Raw genomic sequence first — 24,411 nt, 5'->3', positions numbered from 1 at the left:
TGTTTAGTTGCTTGTTAATGCAAATATTAAATTAGCCAATCACATGGCAGCAAGTCAATATATTTAGGCATGTAGACAAAGTTGAGATACCCTGCTTAAGTTCAAACTAAGCACTAGAATGGGAAAGAAGACAAATTATTTGTCTTCTTAGTAACCATGGTACTTAGCACCATGGCTGCTGGTGCCAAACAAGATGGTCTGAGTGGCTCAGAAACCACTAACTCTAGGGTTTACAAAGAATGGAAAAAGAGAAAATATCCAGCAAGTGGCAGTTCTCTGGGTGATTACAGAGGTCAAAGGTGAATGACCAGACTGGTTAGAGCTGATAGGAAGGAAACAGCAACTCAAAGAAGCACTTGTTACAACTAAAGTCATCAATAGGAAACTGAGGCTACAAATCACATAGAGCCTGGTGTGATGAGTCTTGATTTTTGTTGCAGCACTTGGTTGTAGGGTCAGAGTTTGCCTCCCTTGTGTCAGTGATTCAGGCTGCTGGTGGATAGTTTCTTGCTGACCATGTCACCCTATTATTACCACAGTGTACACATCTTCTGACGACTGCTTCCAGCCCTGTGATCCACCGTCCACCACAAGTCCAGATCATCTCAAACTGGTTTCTTGACAGTTTCCTTACAGTCACCACATCTCAAACCCAAAAAGCACCTTTGGGCCAATCAACATTGACTGTGTGACGTTGTTTCATTACCTCAATACAAACCAACATCTCTGAGGAATGTTTCCAGCACCTTATTTCATCTCTGCCAAGAATTCGTACACTTCTGAAGGCAATAGGGAGGCCAACCCAACAGTAATATGGTGTACCTAATGAAGTGACCAGTGACTGTACATAATTTTATCTAACCCTGTTGTTGACAGTGTTGTTTACCCGTTAAGTTTTAGGTATTCACTCATCTTTCCATTTATATACATTTTGCAGTATAATATCTTATGTAGCCACCTACAGAAGATAGTGCCTCTTTATTACACCTAAATATTGCCAATATAGTTTCATGTTTTTGCTAATCCTAGGAAGAATACTAATTTGACAGATCCTGACAACACACTATGTTATTGTGATGCATTTTAGAGGCGTGAGCAGGCGAAAGATTTCAATATTTGCTTTAAGGGGAGGAAATAAGATTTTTTAACAAAAATTGTATTTCAGAGTAGTTAAGAAAGATGCTCTGACAGCAGAATACATTTGCACTCCTTCCGGTTTATTGACACTTTGTTTTACAAAAACAGTTATGAGAGAATGCATAGTGAGTCGCACTCACAGCCGACTCATCAAGGACAACATGGAGCAACACAACAAAGAGCGTCAGGAAAAGGCAAAAAATTTCAAGTGATTAACTTAAAAAACAAACAAAAAAAACCAAAACTCAACAACAACACTGTTTGCAGGTCTCCCGCCCACACAATACAACTGAATGACACACATGGGAGTCTGATCTGGGCAAGCGCACGCAAAAGAAACAAAACAAAAACCCACACACACACTCACTGGTACATAATGCAAATGTGTGGGGGTTGAGGAATAACAAGGGAAGATTGGTTCATCTGACAAATAACATGAAGAGATGCTTAGAAATGCACATGTACAGGGTCACATCACCCAAAGTTTAAAAAATAAAATAAAATGTACTCATTGTTAGCACTTTTACGCTCCAGATTTTTAGGAGTCAGGGGGAAAGATGAGGAAAGATTTTCTCTTATTTGAGTGAAATGACCCTTTAATCGGGTTAGGTACAATCAGCTCACACTATCTGTCCAGCCTTCAAAATCCACATGAGTGAAGCCAGCACCATGATACGCAACTGTCCGATCGCTACTAGCAGCAACAGATCACTCGTGGATTTGCACGACATCAAGAGTGTGTGCTGATGGTACTGTATGCCACACGCACGCACACACTCTGCACTTTAACACAGAGAGTCTAAAGAAGAGTCTAGAGCATCCTTTGTGCGTGCTGTAAAACCAAGAGCTGAGCGGTGAAGTGTTTGGATAAAGACATCTGAAGGGCGAGCCCGTGGTCATAAAGCGAGATGTGCGTTGTTAGCGTAATGGGCTGAATCACCGTTTAACATACCCACTCTACAATGGGAGGATCACAACAGGAGGAAAGTTAACGGGATAAATACAATCACAGCAAAAACAACAAACAAAAACAAAAAAACACTGTATTGTTTGTAATGTTTAAACAAAGATGCCACAAAAAAAAAAAAACCCTCAAAGGTTTCCAAAGAAGACATAAAACACACTGACCCTCTGGTCACACTCACCCAAAAAAAGATTTTTCTAACTGGTTGAAAACGACTGAAAAAAAACAAAACAACAACAACATTATAGGGAATCAAGAAAAACAAACTTCTTTTTTGTTTTTAAACTGCAGTTAATTAATGTGTGTTTTATGACACAGAATATTCCTGGCCAACCTCCTCCACGTGCTGGCTAAGCTGTACAACAAGTGTTCCAGTGTAAACTCAAGAGGATTGTCCTCGCCTGGAAAACTAGCCTGGATTTTCCAGCTAAGGGAATAAAAATTAGAGTACAATGAGATGAGCACTATGAAGAAAGAAAAGCCGCTATAAACAATAACGTTTTCTGAGAGAAAGGTAACAACTACCAAGTGCTCCAGTAAAGAAAACACACTACACGTCTGCATCTCAACTAAATTGGCCCGACAAATACAATCACGTTAGGTAGTTATTTCATATATTTATCTGCATCTATGCCACAGTCTGTTAAGCTTAGTTACCTCTACTGTTTTTTACTTCACACCATGAACCACAGCAGCATTTAGAGCGGTGGATTATACTGTTGTTTAGTTTGGTGAGATTACAGAATTGAATCATTTGGATGATAACAGAGTCAGTGTGAGGGACGCTGAAAACCAGCAGGTGACTGCATTTACCTTCATGATATGTAAAAACGGTGACTGAGGGCACCTGAAATCAAACAACACCAGTGTATGACTTGACGTTTTGTTGTTCTAGATCAGCCAGAGATGCATCTCCAGCTGCTCAACGGTCTTCACACAAGGCACGTCTTCTTCCATCCACCTCCCTCCACCCCTCTGTGAGCCACAAACCCCCGATTCGTCCTCGCTCTCAGGACCTCTGTGATGCACATCGAGATGAGCTATCGACTTCGGGGCCTTTGTATTCTGGATTTCTGCTGGTTCTCTGAGGGATATGTGGAGGACTATGCACTAGAGCTAAACTGTTTTTAAAAGAAAGTGATCATGAGGATTGGATCTAAGCTTTTTACTTAAGATGGTTCTATGCTCACTTGGTATTACGGAGCTTCATTATTAGTACGGTAATGTTAAGAGATAGAATATACTGGAAGTTAGCTTCTTTCTTCATAAGGAAGAAAGTTTACGTCAGAATGGAGAAAAGGATGGAATAAAAGTGAAAATAGGGGATCTACTTCTTTGCCACTGCTAAACCTCGATGCCCAAACCAACGCAAAGATCTTTCTCACACTCCTTCTTCGTCTATACAACAAAACTCCAGACTTTTTTATGAACGACCGCTCGTGTTGTCTTGTGTCACCAAGACAGCAGTTGAGGTGCTGTCTCTGGAAGCAGGCTGTTAGCTGTGCTAGCTGGTGTGCAGGTGCTCTGGGTCTCCTTTCTCCAAATAGAGGAGGGAGGGGGGTGGGGAGGCTTTAACCGTTCAGGAGGTAGACTACCAGCTCGTAGGTGCACATCATGATGCCCGTGTTGGGTATCTGGCGTACCAGGTGGGTGGTGAGACCGCGGTACAGGGCGCGGAAGCCCTCCTCTTTGGGCACTGTCGTTAGCGTCTGGAAGAAAGAGCGGTACTTGTTGCCTTCTTCGCGTAGTCGCGTGCGAATCACTTCTGCAAATTTGAACAAGAGAGAGGGTGGGTAAGAGAACATAATGGGGGGTGATCAGACATCCAGATGAGAACAGCTAGTAACAGCCTCTCACCATGAGGGTAAGCAATAGATGTGGCACAAGTCTTGGAGGTGGCAGCAGCAAGCATCATCCCCACAAAGTCTGAAGCATCTTTTGTCAAATCCTCCTCCTCGTCCATATTCTGTGGTGCCTTGGCCTCCAGGAGGCGCCGTTTAATGTTTTCATAGATCACAAAGTGGATCACAGTCTCTGAGATGCCGGCGTAGGATGCCGACATCCCTCTGTAGAAGCCCCGAAAGCCGTCTGTCTGATACACCTGACGCACGCACTCGAAAGCGCTCATCCTTCGCTCGCCTCGATTCCTGAAAACACAAGAAAAATGGAGGGATTACAAGCTGTGTAGCATACTGCTTCCTCTCACTGTGGATTTGGAGAAAAAACTGCTCTTCTTCAGAGACTTTAAGGAGGGATGAAGAGATATTGTACAGAAGTTGCATTTACAGAGCACAGTATGTAAAATAATTAACAATTCCAGCAGCCACTCAGCCTCTTATTAGTTACACCTATGATATCAAGCTCAGAATCCTGGATGACTTTCAGAAAACCTGACCTCTGACCTTGATATTGAGGTCGAGATCACTGAGATTCAACCTCAGAGATCCTCAGTAGACACACCTGTGGTATCAATTTGAAAATGCTAGAGTGACTCGTTCTCAAGTCACAAACTTGGGCGTTCACGCCGCCCAGCCATCTGTCCAGCGAGGTGATGACAATGCCACATCAGCTTTTCATGGCTCAGGGGTAACCCCCCCCCCCAAAAAAAAATACAAACAGAACCCCCCCCAAACCCCTAAACGAAAGAAAACTGCACACAGTTACTAAGAATATAAAACATAAAACAGGGAGCTGAGCCACCTGACTTCCACACAAATGAAATTTAACCTTTGTCCGGGTAACATTACTCAACAAAACAAACAAAGCCACCCGTTTACAGAACAAAGCAAGGCTCCTGCAAAGATGGACTCCTCGATTACACTGCAGAAAATACAAAAGCACAGGATTTGTCTCCAGTTCACTGTTTAAATTTACACTGAAAACACATTCGAGTGTGTAAAGTGAAAACTGTTCTATGATCACCGAAGCGCATGCCAATTAACCTTTAGTCAGTTTGGCAACGTTTTGCATAGCAAGCCTCGTGGGAAGGGCACGAAAACACTTAAAGCTAAATGCAGAGCATTGAGTGTGATCTCTTTAAATTCAACCAATATCTAAACAGTCAGCTCCTTGTTCTTAGTGTTTCAGAGTCAGATTTACAAGTACTTCTGAAACCTACTGTACATGTAAAATAAAGGAAAGTCAAAGCCTGAAGCTTTATGGTTATGAATGACAGACCACACCCAGCCAGGCGAGCTGCACAAGGTCCAAACAAAAGCAGCGCTCGTTCAGTAGAACTGGTTTAAACTATGAAGGAGGATTCAGAAATAAAGATAGCAACATGTTCTTCAATGACAGCGAATATCTGTGTGGTGACGCATATCAGAGCAACAGACAAAAAAGAAAACTACATGAACTGTTCACCTTGCATCCAGCTGTAGACGCGTCTTTATGAGCCATACTGGATTGGTTGCGGTGATGGCTGTAAAACCTAAAGAGGGTAAAAAAAACACAACAAGGTTACTCTTCTACAAAATTAAGAAATATGATAAGCTAATTCTCAAGATGCTAACAGTAAAGTAAGAATAAACAGGTTCTTTTAGTAAAAAAAAATAAATTAAATTAAATTAAAAAAATATCAAAGCCACAAAAGCAGGTAGCCCCAAGTAGAGGGGAAACTGCATGTTATAAGATTTGTATGTCATGCTAACAGCTGTAAGAAAGAGAGAAAAACTCCATCTTATCCAATGAGCTAGGTGAGAGTTAGAGAAAGAAGAACCAGACATAAGAAGAAGCACAGATCTGTGGCGAGTACTCACGCAGACCCAAGTAACTCCTCACAGATGCAGCTAGAGACCCCTGGTGCTGCGGGGGTCTCATGCCCTTGCGAGAGGAGAGCTACGGTAGAGTAAAAGCCTAAAACAGACACAGGGCTTGTGTGTTTGCGAAAAGACCCGGCATGCAACCATTCAAGATCCCATTCCCACCATCACCCCGCAGGATTTAACATAATGCACAACGTCATGTGAAATCTCACTCACTCACACTCACACACACACACACACACAAAGACAGCAGAATGGATATGACGGGAGAGAACAGCTGTTCATTGATTGAAATAAACTTACATAAAAATAACAGTTTAATGCAAGAGTACTGCAAAACTACAATGCTGCATGGATACCTGCAGTTCTGAGGGATTAAGGGATAATAGGGACGGTTATGCTCATTTTCAGCTCTACTAGAAAAGCTCTGCATTATCTTTTTATTTTTACTGAGCCTTTCTGCAGCTCCTCAACCATCATATCCAAGTGTGTCAAGCAGAGAATCATCTGCTAACAATTTATTTCAAACCCTAAAACTGAAAACACTCTGCACTGTCTATTATACTTTACGCTCCTATATAGAGCCTCTTAATGTCATCTTTCACCTGCGATTCGGATTTTTACTAGGTTATGCAATCTATATTCCATACATCTTAATATTACTTAATATTTGTATTTAAATGTTAGTGGTAGGGAAGGGAAAAAAAGAATACAGCATAGTATCGCAATCTTTTGCATGGTGATATTATATCGATACATGGAGACCAGATATTGATATTTTATTAAATAAATTAAAATACTGTGGGAATAGTATAAACGAGGAATCATCGAATGCACAACCATCCTGAGGCTGAAAGACTAGCATCTACGCTTACTCTTCCTGCTATCAACAGCAGAAAACTGCTCTAGCCTCTGCTATGTGTGTCACGTAAAGATGAGATGACTGTTAACACCTCGTCACCTGTCACTTCAGCTCAGGCAGCTCTGTTGGTTGCTGCTGGAGGGAAATGTAGTGACGCTGACCTTGACTGGTTTGCTGAAAGGTCTAAGTCATGGTGTGCTACAAGTGGTGTTACTGTGAACTTTGGATTCACCCAGAAACTCAGTGAAGCAGTCTGACTGACCCATATCATACAGGTTTATTATTCCCAAAACAATCAGCCACTTGAGAGCAGATAACCCACCCCTGACATGCAAGGCATCAGAGAATTGTGGAGTGGTATTTAAATCTGACCTCATAACACATTTATTTTAATCAGCATTGCAAAGGGAGCCATACACACACACAGCAACTAGTAAAGAAACACAAGTGATGCCTGTAGGATTTTCCTACAACCCCTATTCCATAGAAGTTGGGACGCAGTAAAATCGAAATAAAACTGAATGCAATGCATTTGAAAATCTCAGAAATATGCACTGATTTCCATGACAGAATCATTCCTGTTTTTACTGAAGTTCTGTCTGTACATCCAGAATGTGCACAGGGATTTCTTTTAGAGCTCTTTTAGTGATTTTATATACTGTAGATGATGAGATATTTAATGTCTGATTAACAGTATGATGAAATTTATAGACACCGTTTCCTGGAAACTGGTGAAAGGCTGTCCCTCTAAAATGCTCTTCATCATCATGCTCCAATCATGTTACTGACCTGTTGCCAGGTAACCTATTTAGTTGCAAAATGTTCCTCCAAATGTTTCTTTTTAGTCCAATTGACTTTTATAGCCTTCTGCTGTCTTCACCCAACTTTCTGGGGCATGTTGCTGCCATCAAATTCAACATGAGCTAATATGTTTGATAAAAAGTAAAATGTCTAGATTTGAACATTTCATGACTTTTTTTTTATGTTTTACTGGGAACAGTATTTGGGTTGATGAGATTTACAACTCATTGTATTCTGTTGTCATTTACATTGTACACACGTCACAACTTGTATGGAACTGGATTTTAATCAAATTTGATACAATATTAGTTTTACCACTTTAACTTTCATGTAACATGACTATTTGTGGAAGCTCACCAACACTGAAGAGTCAAGATCAATATGCTCACAACATTAGAAACAACTGCTATTTTAGTTTCTAAAAAGCAGGACACGATGATGCATGTCTGTCTGATGCCTTGGGGACTAGTTGCATAAAACACCTCTAGTTTTCTCCTTCTTCTTCTTTTGACATAGCCATTTACTGCAATGAAAAAGACTTTATAGATTTAAAACTCTATAGTTTTTAAGGAAACGATATGGATGTGCATTTCATATTTGCAGTCTGACCTTTATTGTGTGACACACTAATGTGTGGTCACATCAGGAGTAGTACTTGTTAAAAGAAAGAGAGACTTGTCACCGAAGTGAACCATGTGTAATGAGGTAGTTGCACCCCCCAGCCTCCGGGTGGCGCATTGTTCAGTGAGACAGAATAGCGAGGTCATAGGTCCTCCTCTCCAATATGGCAGAAGCGAGGCAAAGAGAAACTTCACCAGTCGTCTCTGTCTCATCATTTCCCTGTTTTGCAGGTTTGTAACCGGTAAAACTATAGTAAAACGGTTGTAAAATATTGATAAGAAACATAGCTAAATGTGGGGGTATAAATCAGCGGGTAAACGCTGTTATTGGTTACGTTTTATGAAGTAGAAGGACTGAAAAAATGCCAAAGCCCAGCCAGCCGCGGGCGCCATTTTGGTTTCCTTTCTTCACTTATTTCGGGTCGTTTAGCTGAATAAGCTCCTTGTTGTGTCCTGATATTGTGAATATGAATGTTAACCTGCTGTTGGCAGTGAAAAACGACTGTTTACTGGTTCTGAAAAGTGATTTTGAGAATGTTAAAGCTAAAGCTAAGCCTGTCGACATACACATGACTCTTTCATGTATTTGTGAGCCACTAAGCTAAATTGATTTAAGACCAAGCACTGGTATGTTGGTTAAAACAATCAGAATACATAGGTATTTGGGTTAAAAGTTAAAGAGAGGTAAAAATGTATTTGAACATGCATTTCATATTGTTTTGAATTGTCATTCAGAGAGAATAACCGAGTAAATGATGAAGTATTCTTGTTTCCCATGTAAAGATCGTGGTATTGCAGCTTGAACACACAGACGGTTTTACTGTTATTTCTGTTGTATATAGAGAATGGTGATGCTGCAAATTAAAAATACATGGGATTGTATAAATAAATATGGCAGAAGCGAGGCAAAGAGAAACTTCACCAGTCGTCTCTGTCTCATCATTTCCCTGTTTTGCAGGAACATTTAATCTGTTTTACCGGCCCAAACTCTGGGTCGGTTACAGATTCTTGGTGGCCCGTACGGGGATTGGTTCCACATCATCAATGGAGCTGATCCTCACACATCCGTAAGACCTGCTGCGGAGCTGATGGTCCAAGGAGAGTTGGTGTAAAGCGGAGGAGCTGCTATCCACTACAGAGGGAAGATCCAGTTTAGAACTACCCATCGCAGAGCAACGAGGAGGACATCATGGCTGACGGCGTAAGGAAGAGCCTGGTGTGGGACATCAGGAAGGGCCTTTTCGCGCTGATGCCGGATCAGCTTTTTGAGATTGCTGCAAAGGTGGGTCCAGTACCAGGCAAGGATCTGTCAGAGCTGTCAAGTGATGATGCAGAAGGAAGCTTCGAGTACATCAACTCCTTCATCTACAGCAAGGCAATGTTAGAAGCTGAGGACAGTGGGATGGGGGAATTGTTAGCGCTAAAGGACATGGTAGATGAACTTCTGAATCCTACCGACAACCAGACCAGTGCCGTGGAGACAGATGTGGAAACACGGACGCCAGAGCGTGCACCCCACCCTACCTCAGAGCCCAGCCAGTTCAATGCAGCTCAAGTAAACATGGATCAGTCTAACTCTAGCCTTAACATCCCACAAGAAGAACTCCTTAAAATGATTTCGGACTATGAGAAGGTTGGTAGGACATTGCAAGGTTTAGTAAAAACTCCTGCACTACAGCAAGCTCAAGAACAACTCACCTCACAAAGTAATGTTAGACCTCCCCCAGGCCCTGTAGTTTCCCTCAAAGACCTACCTTATCTTCCGAGACGTGAGTTCAAGGTTCAGGGAGGCCAAGTAGGAGATCACATGTCAGACATCAGCTACAACAGTGTGTGTAGGCAGATAGAGGAGGGTCTAAAAGAGAATTTTACAGAATCTGAGATTGTTAGAGGGGTGTTAAAAATAATTAAACCAGGCAGTTTCAAGGACATGTTAGTTAATAAAGATGACATGACAGTTGCCGGGTTAAAAGGATTCCTGCAGTCCCATCTTGGAGAAAGGAGTAGTACAGAGCTGTTCCAGGAACTGATTTGTGCCAAACAGAGAGAAAATGAAACAACACAACAATTTCTCTACCGCATAATTGGCCTAAAACAAAGAGTTCTTTTTGAGTCCAAAAAGACTGATTCTGAGATTAAATATACCCCAGAAACAGTTCAAGGTGTCTTCTTGCACACAGTTTATCAGGGGATCGGACATAAGGACAATGATATTAGAAGAGAGCTGAAGCCCTTGCTGGCGAACCAGTCAGTGACAGATGAGATGATTCTGAAACATGCAATGAAAGTGACCAGTGAAGAATCTGAGCGTCACCGGAGATTAGGTTCCACACCCCGAGCAAAACAGTTCAGTGCTCATGTTGCCCATGTGGATGAGGGGAAAGTCAAACTAACAAAGAGAGAGGTTGCAGATCAAAAGTCAACAGCCGACACAGTAAAGCAACTGGAAGAGAAGATTGATGCACTCACTAGAGTAGTAGATTCACTCGCAGAAAAAATGAAGAAAGAGTCTTCTAGCAGTACAGCTAGACCAGCTGCAACAAAGACTGAGAGACTTTATGCATGTTCTACATGTTCACAGGTGGGCTCTAAAAATTGTAACCACTGCTTCTCATGCGGCGAAGAGGGCCATAGAGCAATTGGCTGCCTCAAACGTCCAAAGCAGCCGGGAAACGAGGGCCGGTTGCTGCGGAGGGACCAGCTGTGACCGGGACAACATCGGAGTCCCACCTTGACACAGAGACTGAATCATGTGACAACACCAAAGTGCACCAAGCTAAACTCAAGAGACAGAAATCCAAGAAGAGCAAAAATGAGCCACTAAAAACCGCTGTAAGCAACAGAGAGCCAATAGTAAGACTAATAGGAAAAAAAGCAACAACAAAATGCCTTCTTAATGGGTTAACTGTGACCGCTCTTGTAGATACAGGGGCTCAGGTTAGCTTGATAGACCGAGCTTGGAAAAATAAATACATTCCAGATGTCAATGTTCGTCCGATAGCAGAGCTCATAGAGTTAACTGACTATGGGAAAGTGCCAAAGATTTATGCAGTTAATGGGGAATCTCTTCCATTTGATGGGTGGGTAATATTAACTGTAAATTTGCCAGGCAATGAAGACCCAGAGCTTTCCATGAACATGCCGTTTCTAATTAGCTCAGTGCCCTTAGACACACCACTCATAGGGTTCAATGTGGTGGAAGTGTTAATCCAGGGAAGCCCAGCACAGGCTGCTTCTAACTTAGCTAAGCTACTTGGGGGTGCACTGTCTATTCCAGTCGATGAAGCACAGGGAATGGTACATTTCATCCAGACACATCAGGAGAACACAGCTCAGGGGCGCTTGAGGGTGGGTTACAGAGACACAGTAATTCCTGCTGGCAGCACAACCTGGGTAAAGTGTAAAGTCCCACCACAGCTTGACCCAAGTGAACGTTTAGTCTTGTTTGAGCCTGAAGAGAGTTCTGTCCAGTTGCAGCAGTTAGGATTAGGAGAGGGACTCTTAGAGATCCAGCCCGGCAAACTACCTTATGTAGCTGTGCCTGTAGAAAACCACACTAGACATGACATTGTTCTAACAAGAAAGACTGCTATTGGTAGCGTCCAGGCAATTAAGAAGGTGATAGAGACAGATTCACCCATTGAAAACGACGCTAAAGTAGAGGCAACTACTGTTTGTCAGGCAGAGACAGGTTCCCCTAGAACTTTGTGGCAGCCACCAGTAGATCTAGGCCATCTTGAGAAACAGCAGCAAGACATTGTGGAAAAGATGTTATGGGAGGAGTCAGGCGCTTTCGCTAAAGATGCTCATGACATTGGTTGTATTCCTAGTTTGCACATGTCACTCAACCTCAAAGATGACATCCCAGTGCAGAGGGCCTATTCCTCTGTCCCAAAGCCTTTGTTCTCCGAAGTGAAGGAGTACATTCAGGACCTCCTGGCCAAGGGGTGGATTGTTAAATCCAGGTCACCGTATGCTGCTCCAGTCGTCTGTGTCCGAAAAAAAGACGGCTCGTTACGCCTTTGTATAGACTACCGTCTGCTGAATCAGAAGACCATTCCGGATAAACACCCTCTTCCTCGGATCCAAGACCTGACCGACACTCTGGGGGGGCATTCATGGTTCAGTATCCTTGATCAGGGAAAGGCGTACCACCAGGGCTTCATGGCGGAGGGCTCACGTCACCTCACAGCCTTCGTCACCCCCTGGGGCCTTTATGAGTGGGTACGAATACCCTTCGGCCTCTCCAATGCACCTGCGGCTTTTCAAAGAAGCATGGAGGAGATGTTAGATTCGCTCAGGGACAATTGTTGTATCCCATACCTGGACGACATCTTATGCTATGCACCAACATTTGAAGAGCATGTTGAGGGTGTGAGACAAGTTTTAAGAGCACTCCAGAGGCACGGAGTAAAACTAAGACCCGAAAAATGCGAACTGTTTCGCAAAGAAGTAAGGTATGTTGGCCGCCTTGTATCTGCAGAAGGGGTAAGGATTGATCCAAAAGACTTAGAGGCAGTAGAATCCCTAAAAACTAAGACACCTCAAACAGTTGGTGATATAAGGCGTCTACTTGGCTTCTTAAGCTACTACAGAAGCTACGTCCAAGACTTTTCGAGGATTGCAAAACCTATCTATGAACTGTTAAAAGTAAAACCGGACATGCCAACCTTCCCATCGCGCCAACTGAAGACTAAAGGTCCCCAGTTGTCATCCAAGGCCCCCGTTGAATGGACTAGTGAACACCAGCATGTACTTGAACAGCTAATTACCATGCTTACGAGTCCCCCAGTTTTGGCCTACCCAGATTTTAACTCACCGTTCTGCCTCCACACAGATGCCTCAGAACAGGGCCTCGGTGCTGTTCTTTACCAGCGCCAGGATGGAAAATTACGGGTAATAGCGTATGGGTCCAGGACATTGTCACCAGCAGAAAAGAATTATTGTCTCCATAGCGGCAAGCTAGAATTTCTGGCACTTAAATGGGCAGTGTGTGAGCGTTTTAGAGACTATCTGTACTATGCTCCACACTTTACCGTCTATACAGATAATAATCCATTGACCTACGTTATGAGTACTGCCAAGCTTAATGCCGTGGGCCATCGCTGGGTCGGGGAACTGTCAGACTTTCACTTTGAGATCAAATACAGGCCTGGCCGGGCCAATGTTGATGCTGACACATTGTCCCGTCTCCCTCTTAACATTGACATGTATGTGGGTGAGTGCACTGAAGAGTTATCACCTGAGGTGGTCCAAGCAGCCTGGGGTGGAGCTAGAGCAGCTCGAGAAAGTGATGTTGCATGGATTGCTGCCCTAACTATCGCTGAAAATGCAGCCCGGGAGCCACATCCAGTTTTCCCTGCAATCGACCAAGATGAGCTAGCTCAAGCACAAAGAGAAGACAAAACGGTTGGAGAAATAATGAGGCTAAAGGAGAAAATGACAGTCTTAACAAATGACATCAGAAACACAGTGACTAAAACAACGAGGAAAATGTTGCAGGAGTGGGACAAATTACATTTCAAAAACGGACTGATGTATAGACAGACAGGTGAAAGGCAACAACTAATCCTCCCTGCAAAGTACAAAGAGACGGTGTTAAAGCACCTGCATGATAACATGGGACATATCGGCACAGAGAGAGTACTGGCACTGGTGAGAGAGAGGTTCTACTGGCCGTACATGAAACGGGACATAGAAAGCTATGTTACCAGGAAGTGCCGATGTATCATTAGCAAGAAGCCAACAACCCAAGTACGTGCTCCAATGGGCACCATCACATCCACCTCGCCTTTGGACCTGGTCTGCATCGACTATCTCCACCTGGAGCCCAGCCGGGGGGGATATGAATACATTCTTGTCGTCGTGGACCACTTCACCAGGTTTGCCCAGGCGTACCCCACCAAAAACAAGTCTGGGAAGACAGCAGCTGAGCGAATCTTTGGAGAGTTCATTCCGCGCTTTGGGTACCCAGCACGACTTCACCACGACCAAGGGCGCGAGTTTGAAAATGAACTTTTCAAGACACTGAGGGAGAAATCAGGTACTGGACACTCGAGAACATCCCCATATCATCCTCAAGGTAATCCTGCCGAGAGGTTTAACAGGACACTTTTACAAATGTTAAGAACGCTAGGTGAAAAAGAAAAGGGGAATTGGAAGGATCATTTGCCACACATAGTTCACGCTTACAACTGTACGCGCCATGAATCCACAGGTTTTTCCCCCCATTTTCTACTGTTTGGGCATCACCCGCGCCTTCCTGTAGACATTTTATTTGGTCTAGTTGGGGAGAAGCAGATAATGTCACACAAAAGCTACACAGACAGGTGGGCGAAAAGAATGACAGAAGCGTACAGGATAGCCAGTGAAAAAAGTAGGTTGTCTAGTATCAAAAACAAGTCTTTCTATGATAAAAAGCTGAGGGGTGTAGTGTTACAGCCTGGTGATAGGGTCCTCGTAAGGAACTGCAGTGAACGTGGGGGACCAGGGAAGCTGCGATCTTACTGGGAGAAAACCATTTATTTGGTTAAAGGGCAAATAGGTGATAATCCAGTTTATGCAGTCTATTCGGAGGGCAGTGATGGAAGTAAAACCAGGGTCCTACACCGTAACCTCCTATTACTGGTTAACGACCTCCCAGTTGAGGCTCCGCCTCCGAGATCTGAGCAGGCACCTAAGAAACCGATTAGACAGAGAGAAGCGGAGTTAAGTGAACAAAACAGACAGAAAAGCGATTCTAGTGACTCAGAATCTGATGAGGATGCAGGAGGGTACTGGTTTAGGTTCCCCAGAGAGGCTAGACATGTTGAAAGAGACATCCATTATAGTCAATCTGGCGTACCCCCAACAAGCCAAAGCCCTGAGGACCACAGGAACCGCTTCCAGTTACCAACTAGAGACAGTGAAAGAGAAAGAACCTCCAGCGAACATGAACAGACAGGAATAGACAGTCAGATGCCCCCTGTCCCTGAGGTACAGGCACAGCCGAATTGTCTGGAAGAAGAAGGTGAAAGGTCCACTTTACCTGGGCAAGCGCTACCACAGATACCAGCAGGTGACCCACAGACTGAGTTAAGAAGGTCAGCCCGAGAAAGGAGACCTAGACAAGTGTTTACTTATGAGTCACTGGGAGAACCGGCTCTACAGCCACAGGCCATAGTATCTGCACTAGCTGCGCCATTCTTTCCATACCAGCCATGGACACTAACACCTTTTGTACCATTTAGCCCAGGGTTTGCATCTTGTGTGCCTTATCCAGTTGGGCCATATACTTACCCTGCACATATGCCATGTTGAGTATTTGACTGTATTACTTTTGAAAATGTTTGTATTTTTGAATGTCAGGAGCCATTTCCATTTGTCAGGGAGCGTGTGACACACTAATGTGTGGTCACATCAGGAGTAGTACTTGTTAAAAGAAAGAGAGACTTGTCACCGAAGTGAACCATGTGTAATGAGGTAGTTGCACCCCCCAGCCTCCGGGTGGCGCATTGTTCAGTGAGACAGAATAGCGAGGTCATAGGTCCTCCTCTCCAATATGGCAGAAGCGAGGCAAAGAGAAACTTCACCAGTCGTCTCTGTCTCATCATTTCCCTGTTTTGCAGGTTTGTAACCGGTAAAACTATAGTAAAACGGTTGTAAAATATTGATAAGAAACATAGCTAAATGTGGGGGTATAAATCAGCGGGTAAACGCTGTTATTGGTTACGTTTTATGAAGTAGAAGGACTGAAAAAATGCCAAAGCCCAGCCAGCCGCGGGCGCCATTTTGGTTTCCTTTCTTCACTTATTTCGGGTCGTTTAGCTGAATAAGCTCCTTGTTGTGTCCTGATATTGTGAATATGAATGTTAACCTGCTGTTGGCAGTGAAAAACGACTGTTTACTGGTTCTGAAAAGTGATTTTGAGAATGTTAAAGCTAAAGCTAAGCCTGTCGACATACACATGACTCTTTCATGTATTTGTGAGCCACTAAGCTAAATTGATTTAAGACCAAGCACTGGTATGTTGGTTAAAACAATCAGAATACATAGGTATTTGGGTTAAAAGTTAAAGAGAGGTAAAAATGTATTTGAACATGCATTTCATATTGTTTTGAATTGTCATTCAGAGAGAATAACCGAGTAAATGATGAAGTATTCTTGTTTCCCATGTAAAGATCGTGGTATTGCAGCTTGAACACACAGACGGTTTTACTGTTATTTCTGTTGTATATAGAGAATGGTGATGCTGCAAATTAAAAATACATGGGATTGTATAAATAAATATGGCAGAAGCGAGGCAAAGAGAAACTTCACCAGTCGTCTCTGTCTCATCATTTCCCTGTTTTGCAGGAACATTTAATCTGTTTTACCGGCCCAAACTCTGGGTCGGTTACAATTGCACCACCAAATTAGTTTAAGAATGAAGAGATTATATTTGTGCTGGATAAAGAAAAAAAGAAAGCACAAAAAACAAAAGCTAATTTAAAAACAAAACAAAAAACAAACAAAAAACACACACGTGCCAAAACCTGCAGTTCCCACATTGGCCACTTGAGGCTGGTTCCAAAAGTGAGTCATTCTTCACAGACTCCAGTGTTCAAATGTACAAATAAACTGACTTATGGTTCTGGAAATGTGACATCAACATGTGCAACATGTGCAAAATGTGCCAATCAGTGCATGACACTGATTGGCCAGTCAATGGCTTAACTCGATGACTCATGAGAGCCACTCTCTTACAAAAATCAGAAACGCCATTTTTGAAATCCAGCAACGAGGGAAACGGCTACACAAAAACAACACGGTGGTCCCGGAGTCTGAAAAAGCCATACACTGAGCAGCAGGTATTGCATCACTATCCCCTGCTGTCATGTTGTTTGTTGGATAGAAATGACGCCGTGGACTTTCGGGCGCGTTGCTATAACGACCCTATGCATATTAAGTGGTACTCAATTATCATGAAAAAAATGACTGAAACCGAGTACAGTAAAGTTGAGTTGAGTAGAGTAGGTACTAGTAGTCTTTTGTACCACCACTGTGGGGATTCTTTAAGTTTAAGGCAAGGAAGTTAAAATCTTAAATCCATAGAAGAAGACTGTAAGAAAAAGACTTGAGAGTGTTTTATGCAACTAATTTAACTTTGACTTTAAAAAAAGACTTTTTTGCAGACATGTAGTTACCTGCTATTCCAGCCGACACCATGTGCACCTGTGTGGAGTCAGGTTCCAACACTCCGTTCAGTTTCTCTTTGGCAGTGGAGTAAGCACCAAAGTAGATTGCTCTATTAGTAGAAAAGGAGGACAAAAAAAGGGGGTCAGCATGTGTTAAACTGGAATGAGGCAAAACAAGTTATATATGCCATGTTTTTGTATTGCAGTGCACAACTAATTAGTCTGAGCCACTGCCTCCAGTAGCAATACAGCTCATCAATTACACTGCATTAACAAGTGTACAACTGCCCTCGTGTCTGGTTCAGTTTAATGGGGTTTAAAAATTCATTAGGTGTAAAGCCAAGAGCAGAACTAATATTCTCAGCAAATCAGCCTAGTTGGACAAATAAGGCTTTCAGCAAAAAAAGCATGCCTTCATTTATTTGCAGTAATTATCTTTAGTTGTTTTCACTAATTAAAATGGTCATAATGATCATGTTCACACTTGTGTCTAAATAGGAGCGCTGCTTTTGCTTTTATTCCAGTAATGGCACTACGCTGTGCGCCATCTGGTTCATTTGTACACCGGTTTGTCAGATGTGCTTAGTCAGACTTTTAATGATGTTTGGAGTTCATCCGTCACATTGTAGTGTGAATCTTTGCTTGCTTTTCATTAAATCTCCATCTGTACTCAGGAGTCCTCTTTTCCTTCCTTTCCTCTACCTAACCATTTGTTCATATAACACTAACAAAACACTTAGTGTATGCTTAGCACTGGCACCTGCTTCCGCAGCACTAGCTGCTGCCCACTGCCATTAGTCACCACTTTGCTTCTCTCATTACCAGTCAGAGCGGTTAATGAAATGAAACTATTATGGCAGTTGGTTAGAAGTTTTCCCCAGGCTTAGACTATGTGAACACGTCGCCATGAAGTCAGTGGTGCACAAACTGCTGAGAATGCCATGACAATGAATGGCTCCTTAATGAGTGTGGATCCCTGATTCTTCTTCGTCACCAAGTAACCTCAGCAAACGTTGTAGTAGTTACAGAGCACAACTGTTTTTCACAGGCTATGGAGCTGTAGACTTTTTACCAGATACTTAAATCAACATTTCTTTAAAGCACACAGTATTTTTAGTGCTCTTGATTCTTCAAGGTTGTCAAAAACTATATGAGCTTATGATATCAAACTATGTAACAATATAGACAAAAATATCTACAACAGCAGCAAGGAGTGCAGAAGATGATTATTACATTCGCCTGCACTCCTGTAGCTTACTGTGTGCACATGGATCAATCTACAATCAGAACATGGCTGTACAAATTTGACCTGCATAGAAATGATGCCAAGAAAGGCCTTTGGTGTCAAAAAGGAACAGAGGCCAATTACTTGGCCACAGTAACAATAAATTTTTTTGGAGTAGATCAATGACACCTGTTCAAAAGAATTACCTCACACCAACTAAAACAAGGTGGTGGAAATTTTCTTGTCTAACAGTCATTAATTCACCCGCGAATACGGAATCTTAATAACCAGTAAACATTTGGACACATGTTCCAAAATTGGAAGCTGAACATAGCGGGATAATCATCATCTAGGAATGACTCAGAAAGATGAAATGGAGGATTATGGATGGTCAAAATAATAATGCAGGAAGACAGTGAGAAAAAAGATAAGAATAAAACCATCAGAGCAAACCATTTTATCTGTTCAGCTTGACTCCACAATGTTTTGAAACTGATAACAAATAATGATGATAGAATTAACTATAACTATTAAACTAGTACTTGGCTAACAGTCTCTTTCTGCCCCTCATTTGCCGGCTGTGGTTCAGGTGGTAGAACTGGTCGTCTACCATCCCGAGTTGACCCAACTGCATCAGAGTGTGAGTGTTTGTGATGTTAGCTAAAAGTGCTTGGATATAGATAAAAGCACGGTTTGATGTTCCAGGATCAATATGGCAACTGACCAGTCATACTGTTGGGATGTCATAGCTTTGCAATGAACAAGAAATGGCTCTATAATATAATAAATATATTATATGCCAATATATAACCATATTATATAAATATATGCCAATATAATAAATTATATTATCAAGTTAAGTTTGCTGTTAGCTAACTTCTAATGCAAACTGAATGCTCAGACAACGTGATTTAGTTGTAATACTGATCGTGGTCCTATGTTATGATGACGCATTAACAAAACCAACACGGGTATATCAGGTCGTGCTTTTGTACGTAATGCTAACAGTAAGAAAAACACAACGTATCACATAACTTACCTGGAAGGTGCCACACCCACCAAATTTGGCCCCAAGCCTCTGAAGAGAGATCGAGGTCCCTCTTTCTGCAATATCAATCTGAACACACACACACACACACACACACACACACACACACACACACACACACACACACACACACACACACACACACACACACACACACACACACACACACACACACACACACACACACACAAATATGTGGATTAGAAGCAACGTATTGCACAAAACTCCAAGGTTATCTGACAGAAAGTCTTTTCCTAAAGATGATGCCAGTCAGACAATCCCAGAGTGCCAGCCCTATTTATAGTCATTACAGTTTTGTTATGCCCCCCTCACCACATCACCAACCCAGACCCTCTGTGTGGAACCTTAACCTAGTTTCAAAGCCCTAAAACAAGCAGGCAATCTAAGAATAGCAAAAACTGTCACTCCAACACTTGGATTGTCGTGTGTAATGAACACCGCAAGGTCTAGGGGGACACACAATAAAACACAATGTCTCAGTTTGTTCCCAAGGATTAGGAGCACTCCACCACTTTAAAGAGTGGCAGCACCCAATGTGCTATGCTGCAGGTTGTTTTCACCCAAATCAACATGAGATTTACAAGTAGTAATAATTAAACTAGAGCCAGAAATTGTGATATGATTTTGCTCATTTCTCAGTCTTTGGCAACAGCTTCCAAAAGCTGAAGAGTTTCAGTCTCCAGTCATGAATCAGGTCTAAATACTGGTGTGCAGTTTCAGCTTTAGTTAGCAGGGGTAGCCAGGTGTTTTCACACAGGCCTGCTGACTGCACCCCTTCATCTACAGCCTGCAACATGTCAACAATGTCTGTACTCAGCAGCAGCTGGAGAACATATAAAACATGAATAAGTTAGGAATACACTACATCCTGCAGAGCAAAGCTGCAGCTGGCAACTCCCATATGACTAAACTGGAAAGGTGGCACTCTGCCATCGAACACACTTTTTTCAGAGTAGCATTCGCTCCTCTTCTAAAGTTGCCATGCTGCTTTTGGGTTGCCACAATGGGTTTGGTTTTTACATCGGATGCTAATGAAACCCTACATTTGGGATTTGTGTCTCATTCTGGGACTGAACCAGGGATCATTAACGTGTTAGTCCAATGTGTAAACCACTACACCCTCTGCCTAAATCTGTATGGTATTGCTGTGACTGTCATAACAGATACTGTGACTGATGATTAGTTTCACAAATAAAATCACAGATAAATAAATGGTAACAGTTGGATTTGCTGTGAAATGTCCTCTTTGACTAAAGCAACTAGTGTGTTCTCCTGTGTGTGCCTCTCCCAAAGGCTGCTATTGAGGAGTTGTATTTCAGGGAGAGAGTGGTTTTGCCAGGGGGGCACTGGCCAGATTAAACCACCTCTCGGGGAGAGTACAGACAACTGAATACACATGTGAACAGCTCCACTCATTTTAGCTCAAATAACTGTAAGCTGCTAATTCAAAGCAATGCTAACATTATGTACAATGTCAAAATATGCTCTGTGTGTATGTGTGTGACATGTTAAAAGATACCCACTTGAGACAGTGCAGGGGGCCCGGTGGAGACACACGGGCCACGCTGGCCCCATTGACAGTGCTGAGCTGAACCTCAGACACATAGAGGGTGATGGAGGATGACTGGAGACGGGTCTTCACTACTTCCAGTGGACAAGTCAATATGGCTCCTACGGTGCCCCCACATCTGGTGCAAAAACAGAGAAGGCTGATGTGAGCCAGCAAAGCACAACAGATAAAATCGGCACAAACAGTTCCTGTATTCTTTACCAAAAGATCCGCAAAGCGTTGCCTAAACGAATCACCCGGTGTGGCGAGTGGAATTCTAAAGATCCCAGGCATGTAGACAAGAAAAAGCACAGTGTTGGGATAGAAAGCCAGCCAGGAATGCTTTGTGTTTCTTGGGAAGTAACAGCATGCTCCCATTTAGCACCACACCATATTAAAATTCCTAGATATGTGGATTTTAATAAACTAGGAAACAAATAAAAATACTTCTGTTTTTAGCAGGCTTCAAAGTCAGGTGCAGCCAGCCCCACTTTGTATTCATCATGTCATACATCAGGACAAAGATGTATCATTAGTTTCTCTGAAGCATAAGTAATCGTATATGTTTGGAATACTATAAATTCTTCCTAATCAGCTGCCTCTCCAGCGAGCTTTTCAGTTATACCCCTTGTTCTCCTCTGCAGAATCAATTACATTGCTGTAGTGCCATGTGAACCAGTTCTCCCCTAGCTGCCAGTTCTGATTGGAATGACTCGCAAGCTTATTGGATCTCAAGATCACAGTAGGATCAGCACTGAAGACTGACCTGGTTAGCCTGCCAGAAAGGAAGCTGAGAAGGGAAACTGCCAAGAGTAGCCAGTTTGCAGCAACTAAACATTTAGAATTACAACAAGGGGATTTTGTCAGGCAGATTCAAATATAAAAATAAATCTCTATACTTTCTGATATTAATGGCCACTTGAGTGGCCATTAATATCAGAAAGCTAAGTGCAGAAAACATTGGAACCTTGGTTTAGATCATCATGGTTAGAAGAGGATTCTTAGAACAGTGTAAATGTAGTAATAAAGCTTGGTTATTTCAACCAATGGCAGCTAATTATGTTTCACAGAAACTAAAGGCTACCTCATTTTATGTGTACAAAGCTAACGCTGCAGTCTTAGATCATGGGGATGTACAAGTTAAATGTATCACTTTTAGTATAATTGTAATGAAACTGAATGTGAAAAGAAAACTAATATATCATTGATGCTCTAAATGATCTTAATGCCTACACCATGTTCATTGCAATATTCGGGGCTCCCATGCATTGCTAATTTTGAATTTTTAAGACAGACTTTTTTTAAGCATGAGGTACAGTAGATATGGTGGCTAACATATCTTGTAAACATACTGTTATTATTTATTTTTTTACAGTTTTTACAAATATTCAAACAGCAGGTACAACGTACAGTCAGGTACGAAAAGTAAAACAAACTGCATCGACAAAGCACAAGAATATTATCTACATGAACTCGATAAATAAACTGAGCCTAACAGGACTGTATTGGTCAGGTCCTGTTAGGTTTAGTTTAGGCTAGGCAATAGCAAAAGAATTGTAAACAGCAGTTATCTACACTTAAAGTTAATTTTCAACTGATACCAAAACAGAGAGTGTGTGTGTCTGTGTGTTAGAGAGAGAGACACACACACACAGATAAACAGGGAAAGCAAGTCCCCAAAACACAGTTTTTAGCAGAGGTGAAGTAATCAAGAGTCAGATAATTACTGTATATAAAGGGAAAGCAGGACATCAGAGACATCATACGACTACAGCTTAATATGCAAAAACTGACTCCTTTAACAAGATAACACCCACTCAACATGTTCAGGCCTACAAAAGCAGAACTCTTATCCGTGCTTTTCTTAAATATGGTTTAGTATGCCAGTGTAATAAACTGCTGCATGTTGTTAAAGAGAAGCAAAGAGCTCATTTAAGCTGATAAATGATCCCTTTGCCCATTTCTAGTGCTGAAACACTAGTACTGTGTTTCACTGTGTACCAGGTCAGTCTTTCAGACGGAAGATGAACGTTTCTGCAAAATTCACGGATCTGCAAAAATACAGGATTGCTGATTCACACCCTTTCGTAACAGTCCCAGGCTGTGATTCAATCATAGTTGAACGTGCTATATACCGAATATGCTTTGGAAAACGAGTTTGATACAAGCCTATAGTTAAGATACGCTGACATAGTTGAGATGTCACTATTTCGAGTGACCTTTACTGGGAGTCTGCCCACATTTGTTTTGCTGCACACAAGGCGCACAGACGTTTAAAGACGCCGGCTTTCTAAAGCCAAAATTTTCCTGGTCGTAGCTATAAATAATATATGATAATACACAACTCTGACGAAGACTTCCCAGTGTTCGTAAAAAGCCATTTCATTCATACATTGAAATGTCATTGAGAAAACTGCGAGTGCGCATACGTGAGGACAAGATTAGCTGACATCTGACAGTGATGCAAAAAGTTATCTCTGGGTTACCTTTACGCAACTACCCAAAGCCAAAATACACAAAACATCAATACGGATATCGCATAATGGACAGCTACAGCGTCTATAGCGATTGCAATTAACTCACAGTGTGTAGCTAGCTAGCCCCGCTCTGACGACAGGAAGACGAGGAATATACTCACCCTCCAGCAAACAGATGAACTAAGGTATCTCTTTGACTCATTGTGGATCATATTCGGGAAGCGTCCACGGGGCACCACACAGGGGGCAACGGGAACGTAAGTGAAGAGACGGGGGAATGTCGACCCCGTCGTAGCAAGCAAATGTTACTCAGCAGGTCTGTGTTGTGGTGGAGGTCAGCTGCGTGCTAAAAGCGAGGGTATGTAACAGCTAACTTAGCTAGCTCGCGCTAGCTGCCACGGCTAGCGGGAGTGCGTTGGTAATGGCAGACGTCAGAGCGACAGGACAGCGTCTTCTCCTTTCTGAACGGGACACTGCTTCACCGTAAAAGTGTGCGTGTCTTTAATGTTGTCGGGTAATTCCAGTCTTGTGGTAATAAGATCAACTATGGACTACACTCGACCTCCCTCCCGCTGACGTGCTATTGCCTCACTGAGGAGCTCTGCGGGTCACGTCGCAATGTTTATCGTCGAATGGGAAGCCGCAAAACAGAGGAGCCGATTGGCTGAGGGATCCCGCGAGCCCGCCCTGTCACTATTCTTTCACGTGATGTCGTTTGAGGGCAGAGATCGTCACTGGACTCAGAGAAACGAGCTGGGCTGATGTAACGTAGAAGAGACACGAAACGA

General features: G+C 42.6%; 1 protein-coding gene across 1 annotated transcript; it reads right to left on the bottom strand.

Moving 5' to 3' along the window:
• Window positions 1–1,196: 1,196 nt before the first annotated feature.
• Window positions 1,197–24,251, bottom strand: LOC146693385 (solute carrier family 25 member 36-A-like). Its single transcript, XM_085479229.1, has 7 exons — window positions 23,785–24,251; window positions 21,121–21,285; window positions 19,568–19,645; window positions 17,313–17,413; window positions 5,465–5,531; window positions 3,959–4,248; window positions 1,197–3,866 (listed from the first exon to the last, which is right to left on the bottom strand). The coding sequence occupies exons 1-7, from the start codon at window positions 23,823–23,825 to the stop codon at window positions 3,673–3,675; spliced, it is 936 nt and encodes a 311-aa protein (XP_085335355.1). The 5' UTR covers window positions 23,826–24,251; the 3' UTR covers window positions 1,197–3,672.
• Between the last annotated feature and the right edge of the window lie 160 nt (window positions 24,252–24,411).

Source organism: Copadichromis virginalis, linkage group LG14, assembly GCF_057382275.1.
Source record: "Copadichromis virginalis isolate Kocher_CV1m ecotype Utaka linkage group LG14, C_Virginalis_male_GT1.1, whole genome shotgun sequence".
NCBI lineage: Eukaryota > Metazoa > Chordata > Actinopteri > Cichliformes > Cichlidae > Copadichromis > Copadichromis virginalis.
The sequence above is the reverse complement of the archived record's forward strand: the minus strand, read 5'-3'. Positions and strand labels throughout refer to the sequence as shown.

Bases quoted from the DNA above. Each gene is read 5' to 3' on its own strand.
- LOC146693385 (XM_085479229.1), bottom strand. From the start codon at position 23,825: ATGAGTCAAAGAGATACCTTAGTTCATCTGTTTGCTGGAGG. The intron at 21,286-23,784 runs GTGAGTATATTC...TTTTTGCACCAG, and splicing joins GTTCATCTGTTTGCTGGAGG to ATGTGGGGGCACCGTAGGAG. The intron at 3,867-3,958 runs GTGAGAGGCTGT...TCAAATTTGCAG, and splicing joins ATCTATTGCTTACCCTCATG to AAGTGATTCGCACGCGACTA.